General features: G+C 43.4%; 3 protein-coding genes across 4 annotated transcripts; 1 reads left to right on the forward strand and 2 right to left on the reverse strand.

Annotated features, from left to right (window-relative positions):
* Positions 1-2,173: 2,173 nt before the first annotated feature.
* On the reverse strand, positions 2,174-5,897 carry NCBP2 (nuclear cap binding protein subunit 2). 2 transcript variants are annotated; one of them, XM_085298650.1, is made up of 4 exons: positions 5,716-5,897; positions 5,437-5,531; positions 4,555-4,693; positions 2,174-3,952 (listed from the first exon to the last, which is right to left on the reverse strand). In XM_085298650.1, the coding sequence occupies exons 1-4, from the start codon at positions 5,794-5,796 to the stop codon at positions 3,881-3,883; spliced, it is 387 nt and encodes a 128-aa protein (XP_085154776.1). In that variant the 5' UTR covers positions 5,797-5,897; the 3' UTR covers positions 2,174-3,880. The 2 variants fall into 2 exon arrangements, with proteins under 2 accessions (XP_085154776.1, XP_085154775.1); XM_085298649.1 differs by having other exon boundaries at positions 5,437-5,618.
* A 131-nt stretch (positions 5,898-6,028) lies between these two features.
* On the forward strand, positions 6,029-6,781 carry NCBP2AS2 (NCBP2 antisense 2 (head to head)). Its single transcript, XM_085298652.1, has one exon. The coding sequence runs from the start codon at positions 6,048-6,050 to the stop codon at positions 6,345-6,347; it is 300 nt and encodes a 99-aa protein (XP_085154778.1). The 5' UTR covers positions 6,029-6,047; the 3' UTR covers positions 6,348-6,781.
* Positions 6,782-7,696: 915 nt separating this feature from the next.
* PIGZ (phosphatidylinositol glycan anchor biosynthesis class Z (Gwada blood group)) lies at positions 7,697-12,322 on the reverse strand. Its single transcript, XM_085298651.1, has 2 exons — positions 12,020-12,322; positions 7,697-11,934 (listed from the first exon to the last, which is right to left on the reverse strand). Exon 2 carries the CDS (start codon positions 11,819-11,821, stop codon positions 10,217-10,219), a length of 1,605 nt encoding a protein of 534 aa, XP_085154777.1. The 5' UTR covers positions 11,822-11,934; positions 12,020-12,322; the 3' UTR covers positions 7,697-10,216.
* Between the last annotated feature and the right edge of the window lie 18 nt (positions 12,323-12,340).

The following is a 12,340-nucleotide window of genomic DNA, read 5'->3' on the forward strand; positions in this document are numbered from 1 at the left end:
AGGCAGCCCCTGCCCTCAGCTTAACCTGCAGGGCCTCAGGAGCTGTTGCCTGAGCATAGCAGCATTCAGTAACAGCAAACCCACAGTCACTCTCTCCTTTGAACYACCCTTTCCTCCACCATAACCAACCTCCAGAACCCCAGACTCACGCCACTGTGAAGCAGAGACAGAACTCCAACTCACTCACTAGCTTTAACTCCCTTGCTCCTGCCCATAAGTGCATCTCTAGGGCTTTATCATCTACCAAGGCTTATGTGCTTGCTGTCTCCACTTCTGTCCGTCTCCACTGCTTGCCTTGTTGTCTCAAGTGTAGCTAGTAAGCTCCCAACAATTGTCTTCAGTCCGTATTTGCACTTAACGTCTTACTACTATTTCAAATCTGGAGAAACACTTGCACACTATAAAGTTTCCTTTCTAGCTATACCAGCTAGTCTAACAAAAGCATTTGCTAAAATCCACACACCTTGATTTACCAAAATCCTCATACATTTGAAGAGATTTACAATAACAGCTGTTTTTTTCATTCTTTCTACACCCTTCCAAGAAGGTGCAGAAATTGCACAGTTATAAGAGGGTGGAGGTAAGTCAGAGGTAAACACAAAGACACCTCAATCCATCCAACAACTGGCTTCTGTAAGAGAGGTACTTACCCAGTCCTATCTGTTCCTCTTCTTTGCATTCCAGTTTGCACAGACCAGCTGTCATYTGGGTATCAGATGATACACAGAGATTAAGGAGGAAGGAAACCTCAGAGCATTTACCTTTTCTGGATGTAGTTCCTCTGAAATACAGCACCACATAGTCATATCACCTTCAGCACTGGTACAGAAACAGCCACTGCACATATACAATATGTGCTCAATACAGGTCTCCCAGGGATAGGTTTCTGAATGAATAGGCCATTATGCTATTCAAAYCGACTTCATGGAACACAATTTATACATTTTTCTATATAGGCTTATATACTACATAGAACATCCATGCTATATGCTAAGAGATGTCAAAAGCTTCGCAGGTTCAGAAGTTGCTTGTCAAGCATACCATCTCAATTTTCAAGYATACTGTCTGAATTTTCTGCTATCAATTACTGAATATCTCTAACAGGGATCTTTAATTATATAATAACATACCAGTAGCCACCCCGCTGGAGCAATCTCCAGGAACTTCCCCTCTCTGGTTAATCTGTCTCATTTACCCTTACAAGAAAAATAAATATGAAGGGGAATGTGGCTTTTTGATGCCTACAGAAGTTTCTTTCAAGACTTACCACAGTGTCTAGTTTGTTAGTCTGCACAATTTATATAGAGCTTATTGTTACAATACTAACTGATGGGAGCATTTGCTCAAGGGACTTAACCTCACATTGCTAGTCACTGCATTTAATGCTTAATAATGCTTATTTAAAGAAAGCATCACCTAGAACTGAACTGATGTATATCAGCCGTTGTCGAATAAAGCAGGTGGTCACGAAAAGGTTACATGCTTTATAAGGAGGTCATCTCACAAAGGTAACATTGCTCTTTTGCACTGTCTCTGGTGCTTCGTTAATCACTCAGGAGAAAGGTTCATTTTTTTATTATTTTTAAACTAGTTCCATGACTTGATCTCATGAGAGCATGACACAAGTTGCCTAATTTCTACAGTTCTAGCGATGTACATATAAACAGAATTTGCTTACTGTTAGTATCAGTTCTAATGACAGTTAGCTYGTCTTTGCCAAGTATGCTGTGTGTAAACAGCAACAAACCAATGACCTGTGGGGCAGTTTTTAAGAGAAAAACCTTATCAATTCTATTACTGGCAAGACATCATTTAATTTGAGAATGACTGTCTTGCAGCACTTATAATGAAAAATAACTTTAAATCTCATTTTTAATAACAAAGCACATGTTGAAAACTACTTGCCATAAACCAAGGACTTCCATATGCACTTGAATACTAGTAACTAATTTAATTTCTGTTCTGTAATCCAAAAGTAACAGAAGGAAAAGCAATATGCAAACACCTTTCAGTATTCGGTTGAGAACTGAACAAGACTGAAAATCTGGTCAAAGTGAAGGAGTATTTACTCTCTCCATCTTAAAAGGCCCCAGAATAAGGGACTCAGTCAAGAGTTGAATATGGCTCATTTCTCTCATTAATTCTGTTAAAAAATAAAAACAAAACCAATCCATTTTACTGTTGCAACTTTATTTGAAAGTGACTTAGAGTTTTGAGAACAGGTAAGTTTGTATATAAAATCCAATACAGTGAAAAATAAACTTCACAAGTTTCCTAGAGTAGATTACAGGCTGTAAACTCGTCATCAAAAGCACTATGTAGAAAAAAAAATAATTTCACCAAAAGTCTTGTCTGCAAACCAGTATCAAGCGATCCTGAAGATCTGGTTCTAYTCTGCATCTTTGTGCCAGAAAACACAAAAAAAAAAATCACTAAGTAACAGACTTGTTGCAAACATTTTATCTTATGGCATATCCAACCTTACATGACAAACTGTATGTAAGAAGCACATCAAGATTTACAACAATATCCTCAATGAGGAAAGATCAAGTTTTATGTACTTGATATTTTAGAGGTTTTTAAAAACTCAAAAGACAATARCATATTTGGAAAAACTTAATGAATTGTAGTTCCCAAAGAACTCAGAATTCCCTAAAAAAAACATACMCAAACCCAAAAAACCTAGAGTAGCTTCATTCCAACTCTATCATTTCAGCATACCAATTTCACAGATGTTATGAGTACAGATTATTTTTCTTATTTCTACAGTACAACAGAATCCCATCACAAGAACTGACTGTTAACACGATCCAGAGGAAAAAAATTACAAAGTCCTGCAATTATTTTATCATTCTCACCACATGCTCAATAGAAAGTAAGGCTCTCAAAAGTCAGGTTTTTTTTAATTTTTACCTTTATCCGCAATCAGGTTTCCTTCAATGGGAAAAGTCTATTTTGAGAATAACCCTTCCCTCTGTTTTATATACACTGTTCCTCAAATATCCTGTTTTCAGGGGTAACTGTAGAAATTGGCTCTATGCCACCTTTGTTGGTGCACAGAAGATACCGTTCCTCAAATATCAGAGCTATAGAGAGCTACCAGACAGAAGAAAACTAGTACTACCTAAACAGAGCAAATAACAGGTAATATAAATTTTAAACTTCTTGCTCTCTGTATTTCACAAAGTCAAATGGATAAACAAATGTCATGCAATCCCATTTTACTTTGTAGAAGACATTGAGGGGTCTGTTTTCTGCTATGGTTGTTTCTTACTTTATTGTTCCTGAACTCAATTTGTTCTGCAACTTGTTTTGTTGTGAACTTCATGTATATGCACTAGCTCCACAAAGGAGCTGCAACAGTTTACATGGCTGCTCTAATCCAGTAACCTCAAGAAAATCTGCAACTTTAAGTCTTCTCTAGAAATTGCTCTCCCATCCCCTTCAGGCTCCTTGCCTTTTCCTTTCATCTCTGAAACATACACAAACCCTCCTCTCTACCCTGTGACACTAATGTAAACAAAATCCAGTGAAAGAATAATCAAGTTTTTGCCAGCGGAAGAAAGCACCATAGTGTTAAGTCTTGGTTCTATTCTGAAGAGCTACAGCAGCAGTTAAGAGACCAAAGCCTTGCGCATACCAGTGCTGAAAACCCTGCTTCCAAGTCCTCTGTATTAATGCACTCTCCAATACTTTGGATCCTGGTATTGTAACTAGACTTTAAAATGGAAGAGATATTGAACACACTAAGTGACCACAGCAACACTGATAGTAGTTTCTGTGAATTTCTAGTTACTTAAATTTGTGTGCAACAGACCTATTTTATGGCTCATGACATTTACAGTGCAGCTTTAGTTCTCCTGTGAGGCTGATGAGTCATTCACTGGCATTGAACAGTTTTGCCATAGCCGCCTCTTCCCGCATCATAGTCTTGCCGATATTCATCTCTGACCTTACAAAGGGGGAAAAAAACAGAAAAGGCCAGTAAAGACATCAAGAAAAACAATTTCATAAGGACTATTACACCAGCAGAGCACATCATAATACATCCACAATATGTAAGTGGCCACAAGCAGCTCACTGACAAAACAGAAGGTGAAATGCATCACGCAGAATCCCAAAATACAATACAAAGCTAACTTGTGTTTTAATAGAACCCAGAGAGATTCTTTAACCAAGACATGCAATACAGTGTAGAAAGCCCCACGCTACAGCGGAGAAAGCAATTGCTATCTGCTTAACTCGAGGCAAGTTAAGTGTTAGCCTTCTGTTTCCTGAGGTTATTTACAAGCATTATCTCCCCAAGCAGCAAACAAGTTTCCGAAAGTAGTTTGAACACGAGGAAAGAACGAGAGAAGGAAAAGTAAGATTAGCTCTTATTCTTAGTGGATAATATTATCATTGATGAGATCTCTTAGAATTAATTTATACTGCTATCTTTAGCGATAATTCTTAAGTTGCCAGCTCCTAAGCTGTTTTGAGTTTGTTCATACAAAAGCAARGATTTTGTCAAAGTCACCAGTGTCTTAAGAACTAGGCTGTTCAACAACCTACCTGGCCCCCTGATCTTCCACGACCATATTGTCTACCCTCCTTAAATCCTGCATCCCAATCTGTCCTTATGATCCTGTCATCAAGTCTGGTTCCATTGATGTATCGCATTGCGTTTTCAGCATCTCCTCTTGCATAGTACCTTAGAAATATGTTAATGAAAAGAACTGGGCTTCTAATTTTAATATATGAAAAGAATACTTGTCTCTAATGGACTCCAAAAACTAGTAATCGCTTGAATCAAATTCTTGTGCACCTACTTCTAAAAGCAGTTACTTTTATGAAGATACAGTGATTGAGAAAACTGCCAGTGAAACTGAATAATTTTCAGACATCCAAATATATTAGAAATACATTAGAATATCTTAAATCAATTTCTTGCATCATGCTTATCTTTAATAGCATGAAGAACTATTATCAAAGAAGGAATGGAAAGCCCTGTAAGTGCTCTAGACCTGGGGCCAACTTTCGCCATCCCAGTAACTAAGCTCACTGAAATAATGGTAAAGTGACTTCCAAAGATGCTTATATGTTATGAAGTCAATACTTCACAGGTTTGCATAAGTACTACCAGAAAACTTACACGGGTGCATCCATGTAAAGAAAGAATTGTTCACTCAGGCRCTTAAAATACAATTACATTGTGGCGACCAACTGTCTAGAAAAACGTCTCGTTTAAAGCATCACAGTGAAAGCAGCCTACTAGAAGAAGCCTCTCTGCTTGGTAGCATATGCTTGCCCTCTCCCTCCCAGGGTTCCCACAGGCGTTTTAGTGACCGAGCAATTTCACCCTCGGAGGACGCTCCCCCGACTCCGAGCCCGCACTTCCCTTCACCCACACCCCGGCGGCCCCGGGGCCCTGCCGCCGGGCCCGCGCAAGGATACTCCACGAAGCAGAAGCCRCAGGCGGTTTTCTTCACTTTGTCCAGCCCCATGATGATCTTCTTCACGTCGCCGCTCTTGCCGAAGAGCTCGTGGATCTGCTCCTCCGTGGTGTAGAAGGAGAGGTTCCCCACGTACAGCGTGCARCTCTTCCGCAGCAGCCGCTCCTGCTCGTACCGCGTGCCCTGCGCGGCGACCCCAACCGAACGGCTCCGGCCACGGCTCCGGCCACGCCACCCGCGCGGCCCGCCGGCCCCCGCCGCCCCCCGCCGCCCCGCTCACCCGGAAGTGCTGGTCCCGGTACTGGCTGAGGTCCGCGTACGAGTCGCTACGGAGAATGCTCAGCGTCCCCCCCGAGCACATCTTCCTCCTCCTCCTCCTCCTCTTCCTCGCCCTCAGCGGCGCCCGCCGGCAGCGCGCGCGGCGCTCACAGAGCGGCCAATAGCGGCGGGCAGCGCGCGAGGCTCTCGCGAGAGGCGGGTGGTGCAGTGCGGCACTCGCGGCTCTCGCGAGAGCTGGGCGGGGCGCGACGCGGCTCTCGCGAGAGCTGGGCGGCGCGGGGCGGGGCGCGRSGCGGCTCTCGCGAGAGCTGGGCGGCGCGGCGCGGCGCGAGGATGGTGCTGCGGCGGGTGCTGTGGGTGCTGCTGAACGACGCGCGCCTCGTGGAGAAGCTCTCCGAGTCGCGGCCCGTGCGCGCCGCCGCCCGCCTCACCGCCGCCGCCCTCACCCGCGCCCAGCTCGGCGGCCGCCGCGCGGCGCGGGACCTCCTGGGCAGGGAGGGCCTGGGCCGCCGCCTGGCCCGCCTGCGCGACACCTTCCGCCGGGAGCTGGAGGAAGGCGCCCGCGAGCGGGGCTGGCCGCGGCCCCCCAGGCGCGGGCCGGGCCGCGGCGGCCGCCCCGGGGCCGCGCCCTGAGGCCGCGGCGGCGGCGAACTTTGCTCCGAGCGGCAACGCAGCGGCCGGCGAAGCCGACGCGCCGCGACCGCGCCGGGAGGATAACGGCGACTTGGGGACGGGGACGGCGCCTGACGCCACGGCGAGCACCGGCGGCGGCACGAGCGGCGGAGGAGCCCTGCTGCACGCCWCCCTGTGTAACGCGCGTTGCCAGATGCGGATTTGTGCTGCTTCTTTCACAGCCATGCACTCGCTGCTGCTTTCCCGGTCCAAGCACGGAAATGTGAAGCATGCTGCTTTCCGACATGATGGATTTTCATTTCAATATCGGTTTACATTTTCCACAATACTCGGTAACAGGCAGAAGGTACACTTACACATCATTCAGAATACTGGCAAGACTGACAATTTAAAGTGCATGATAAAAGAACTTTAAATAAACCCAAAATTTCTCACTGGCGTTCCCTTAAGAGTTGCTGTCTATACAACGGTAATATTTTACATTTATGTTGCAACTTTCATACAAAAAGAGCTCTAAGAACTTTGATGATGATGATGATATTGCTGATGGTGAATAGGATAATAGTCCATTTGACAGGTAAGTAAAAAACATCAGAGACTTAGTAGCTATCCTAAAGGCAGCAAGAGAGGTTTGCARAGATACTTTAGTGGCAAAATAGGCCCCCAGATTTGCTTTTGAGAGRGGAAAAAAAGCCAAACAGCCATCCTGGCTATAAATACGGAAAAAGATGCATTCATCTTGTATGATGTAGTGGGCTGGTTTAATTAATTAAGTTGCTGTAGCCAACAACATACATGAGACTAAAACTTTAGCATCTTCYCTTAGGATGTTTCACTTTTTAGCCTAGAGGGCTAGATGCTAAGATAACTGAGGAGGGTGGTTTCCATTCTTTGTATCACATAAGGTGAAAAGCACATCACTAATTAGATAGWCAGTCTCCAGAACTCCTTGTAAAAGTAAAATTCCCACCAACAAAGRCTTGAGTGTACAAGGAATGAAAAAATGGATGTATGGTATGAGYGATAAAGACTTATCTGGTGAGTCAAAAGCTGTGTATTTTAGGTCTGAGTTAGCATTTGAAGTCCATGTTTTCTTCTTGGATCTATCACAGATTTCCTGTGCAATGGTGTAGAAGCCGTCATGCTATAGGAATAATGTTCCACTGCATTTCTGAAGTTTCAAAATCTACTCCACTAATACTGTCAGAGATCAGGAAGTTTATGAAAACAAATTTCAGATTTTAAAGCTGTTTAAGTACAGCTGAAAACAGTAAAGAGGACATGGAATACTGACTGTGACACCAGACTTGTTTCAACATAGAAGAACACAGAAAAGGAAAGTAATGCACTTGGTAAGTATCATGATGTTTTCATAACTTCCACTACTGTGTAAATCATCAGTACAAACATACGTGTAACCCTCCTTCCCCTACTCCCTCCAAAAAACACCTGCTTGTACCTTGCAGGCCTTTCAATACTGAGAGGTCAAGGATTTGGGGTGGAAATGCAGAGGAGACTTCAAACATAAAATGCTTTACAAGACKGCAACAGCTATGTTCCTTAAAAGCCTAGATCATACGTCTGATTTGGAAAATACAGGCAAATCCTTCACACAAGGACTTTTCCTGGCTTGTTTTTAGAGCCTGGCATCAAACCGTGTTCTTGGCTCTGCTGAAAAAATGGCTTGTAAAATATCACAGTTGTGTGCATGAAGAACTGCAAAAAAAGCATTACTGACATTATGAACAGAAAGAATCTGTATCTCTGTTTTCATAAGGAGAGATTTGGCCTACAGTGCACATAGTGAATTAATACGTGATTCTGTAACATCTCTCCATGTCAGGAATTTTTTGAATTCAGAAGTTCATGAAGGCAAAAACTGAACACAGATTGTTAGATTATGATATACTCTTTAKCAGATACAGTCTGCTGAACTATAACTCGGATTTTTTGTATCTCAGCTTAAATTCAGACTCTCTAATAGAGCCAGGATGTGATTTGTCATTCTAACTAGGTTGATTTAATGGTGAGCTGTTACTGAAGGGGAAGCAATCAAATCCCCTTGATYGCACTCTGCCTGCAATATGACTGGTGCTTGTCTGACACCCCAGTATGCCAGTTCAGAGATTCATCTAGGGTCTTGAGAGGCTGGAGAAACGGGCAGACAGGAACCTCATGAAGTTCAACAAAGGGAAATGCAAAGTCCTGCACCTAGGGAGGAATAACCCCATGTAGAATTACAGGATGGGGGCTCACATRCTGGAAGGTAACTTTGCAGAGAAGAACCTGTGATGCTGGTGGACAAGAAGTTGACCATGAGCCAGCAATGTGCCCTTGTGGCCAAGAAGGCCAATGGTATCCTGGGCTGAATCAGGAAGAGCATTGCCAACAGGTTGAGGRAGGTGATTCTTCACCTCTACTCAGCTCTAGTGAGACACACGTAGAGTAGTGTCCTGTCCTAGGCTCCCCAGTACAACAGAGACATGGACTTACTGGAGTGAGTCCAGCAAAGGGCAACTAAGATGATTAAGGGACTGGGAGACTGTCATATGAGGGAAGGCTGAGAGAGCTGAGATCATTTAGCCTGSGGAGAGAGAAGGCTCAGGGAGGGATGCTACTGCTATTTATAAGTACATGAAGGGAGGGTATAAAGAAGATGGCCCACACCCGGTGACAGAAAGAGAGGCAATAGGCACAAACTGAAACCCAGGAAATTCCATCTGAATCTGAGGAAAAACTTTTTTAATGTGAGCGTGACTGAGCAGTGGAACAGGTTGTCCAGAGAGGCTGTGGCATCTCCACCCTTGGAGATACTGAAAAGTCATCTGGACACTGTCRTGGGCAACCTGTTCTAGGTCACCCTACTTGAGCAGGGGAGTTGGACTAGATGATCTCCAAAGATCCCTTCCAACCTCAACCATTCTGATTTTTGTAGTCAAAAACAAACAAAAAGATCAAATCCCCCTAAGTTTTCTGTTTGCTTAGCTCTTTAAACCAGCTTACTGCAAGGCCACATGTACACCACTGCTGGTGATAGAGCCATGAAAAGCAATGAAAGCAGAGAGCACAGTGGAGTGTGAAATGGAAGGACTGCTCCATTTGCAGCAGCTAAGCAAAATGCTTAATACTATGAGACAGCATTYTAAACTTGCAGTGTGTAATACATATGCCCACAAGTATGGAACTGTCGCAAGAAACACTCGTCAGGCAAAACTGAACTCGGATTTTAGGATTTATCACAAGTGCCTATGCTGAAGTCTCTTCTGTGTTCAAAATCAGATTCTATGAGATTAACACCAAGGATTTTTCAAGAGAATGTCATCTAGGCACCTCATCAGACATTATTACAATACTGGTACCTATATTACGACTGCAGTCTGGTCTAATGACTGAGAGGAGGCTCTGAATTTTTAAGAGCCTAAAACTACAACCGTTTTGGGTCAGAGCAACTTCTATCTAGTCCAGTGCCCTCTCCCTAGCAGCCGAGTAAATGCAAATTAATAACAGCAGCAGAAACATAACCTACAAGCCTTCTAGCAAAGATTATAAGAAATTCAAAAATACAGTTGCGTGAAGAGAACTAAGCTYGAATCGAAGTTTTGGTGAGTTCTGACTTCTTTCATTAGGAAAGTTACACAAGTTCATAAGACTYCACAAGAACTGAATGGCCCTCAAATTTTAAGCAAGTTCTACYGAGAACTGACTACACTGGTGAATATAGGAACAAGAAGAAAAGGAATAAAGAGAATAAGGGGAGCTCACAATGACACTATCTGTGCGGAATGTGAATTCRTCAAGAGAGAGGTCTTGCAGCACTTTCAGGCAGAGCCAAAGTGAATTGAAAAACTAAAACATAGTTCTCCTAAAGTCTARAGACTCCGTTGATCTCTGTCTAGTTGGAGGATGTATAGTCCTAACTGACTTCTCCAATTTTCACTAAATAGAAAGGATATTTGTGGTGGATCTTCCATTGATAAGTGTGGAAATATTAAAGTCTCATTCTTGAATGAGACACCACATTTTGCAATTGTGGCTCTGACCGTACCAGGGATTATAACAAAAAAATGACAGTCATTGCAGGTAAAATTGTTTGTTTGCTGTCCTACTGTTTGGCAGAGCATTTCTTCTTCAGATCCAGCCATATCAATTACTTCGATATGTGTGTCTCTTTTCTTGATATTGAGCAGAGACCTAGGAGGCATGTAGGTGTGAGCAAAGAGTAGAATGTAGCGTCCTGAATGGTTTGAGGACTCTGGAGAATGCATGAGTTGTTCCAAGTGAAACAAGCATGGTATCAGTCCTCCCTGGTGTAAGCATCCAAACAACAAAGCCCCAAGAACATTGAAAATAATAATGACAGGTTTCCACTTCATAGCTCTATTCTGTGAAGTGCTGAACAGGACTAATGGTAAGATGAGAGGAATGAGAAACCGAGGTTCTTGGTGGCTGAAGAGGGAGAGAAATGCCAAAGGAACRAAGTAAAACAACAGTAATATTGGGTTGCCCTCAGAATGTGTTAATATCCTGGATGATCCCTGATAATACGACTTGATCTGTGGTAATATATAGATATATTTCTTTAACATCTTAAAACTAGCACTGATGGCTAGAATATGTAGGATCCCAAAGAGCATTATCCCATTGACCATAAAATGTGTAACTCGTGGGTGACTTCCATGCTGTGCAAGATTATGAGGATTAAGATTATAGTGGAGAAAATTTAAAGGGGTTACTATTATTTTCTGATTTAATTGAGCTATTATATCAAATAGGCTGTTCTTTTTAACGCTGAAGAGGYTGTCTAATCCCGTGGAGGTAAAATACAAAGTGTCAGCCGTTATAAAAGAAATAGCAGTAAAGCATGCACATGGGACAAGCTTCAAAAAGTGGTTTATGACAGTTTTAATGCTGTTTTGAGAGTGAATATTTAAACTCACCCAATAAAGCAGTGGCATTAGAGCAAATGCCAGGAAAGTTGGCCTGTTGAAAAACCCAGCAACTGTTGTAATTCCTATAAGATGGCTACTTGTAGGCTTTGCTAAGTTGCCATCAGATCTTCTTGAGGAAACCAATACCATCAGAAGAGCAAACAATAGTCCTTCAAGTGTATTGGTAAATGTTCTTGTATAAAACACCAGCGTGACATGTGATCCAGCAAGAAGTACCAGTGCTTTCCATGGATCTGCTTCCCAGAAAGGAGCTATTCGATATACACTATAGTCAAGTATGAAAGAAAAGATTGTAAAGAGAAGGCGAGGTGATACAAGAAGGGTGTAGCTGTTGATGCAACTTGACCATACATCCAGCTGCTGCAAACACTTGATCACCCAGTAGGTAACTCCAGATGTCATTAATGGGAAAACAACTGTTCTGCAAGGAGAGCTGGAAAGGAACTCCCAAGGATAATAGACCTGTAGGTTTAAAATATCTCCTATGGAGAGAGAGAGAGGAAGGAAAAAAGAAAAAAACAACATACATAATATATTTTATTCAGTGACTGATCGTGTATATTAGGGATACAGTTGAGATGAGATGAGAGGAATCATGATGCAGAGCAGTCTCTAAACTTTTGAGACGGATGTCAGCCCTGAAAGTTTTGGGAGTACACCATTAATCTTTATGGAGCATCAAGGGGGGGGCGGGGAAGTCAAACAGTTCCAGGCAGCGCTTACTGTGGTAACCAGAAACAGTAACAGAAGGGTAATCACTGGAATTGCAGATCAGCTACTATGTTGTTCACAAGAATCTCTGGGTAACTGAAAGGGAGCGTGAACCAGACCGGTCAGTTCTTCAGGTTACCTGCTTTCTGCGCAAATCTCTGCTTGAAATGTGCAGCACAGCGCTACAGGTGTATCTAGAAGCGCTGTTAGGTGGCAGACGCGCGGCTACGTACCGCGAGATAGAGCTTCACGGCCTTCCCGGAACGCGGGGTACCGCGTTACCGGAGGAGCGCGGCCGCCGGGGCGCCTCTCCGGGGCCCGGGCCTGGGTGCC

The sequence above is a fragment of the Rhea americana genome, unplaced genomic scaffold, assembly GCF_003343005.1.
Source record: "Rhea americana isolate MKP2758 unplaced genomic scaffold, rheAme1 scaffold_14, whole genome shotgun sequence".
NCBI classification, from domain to species: Eukaryota; Metazoa; Chordata; class Aves; order Rheiformes; family Rheidae; genus Rhea; species Rhea americana.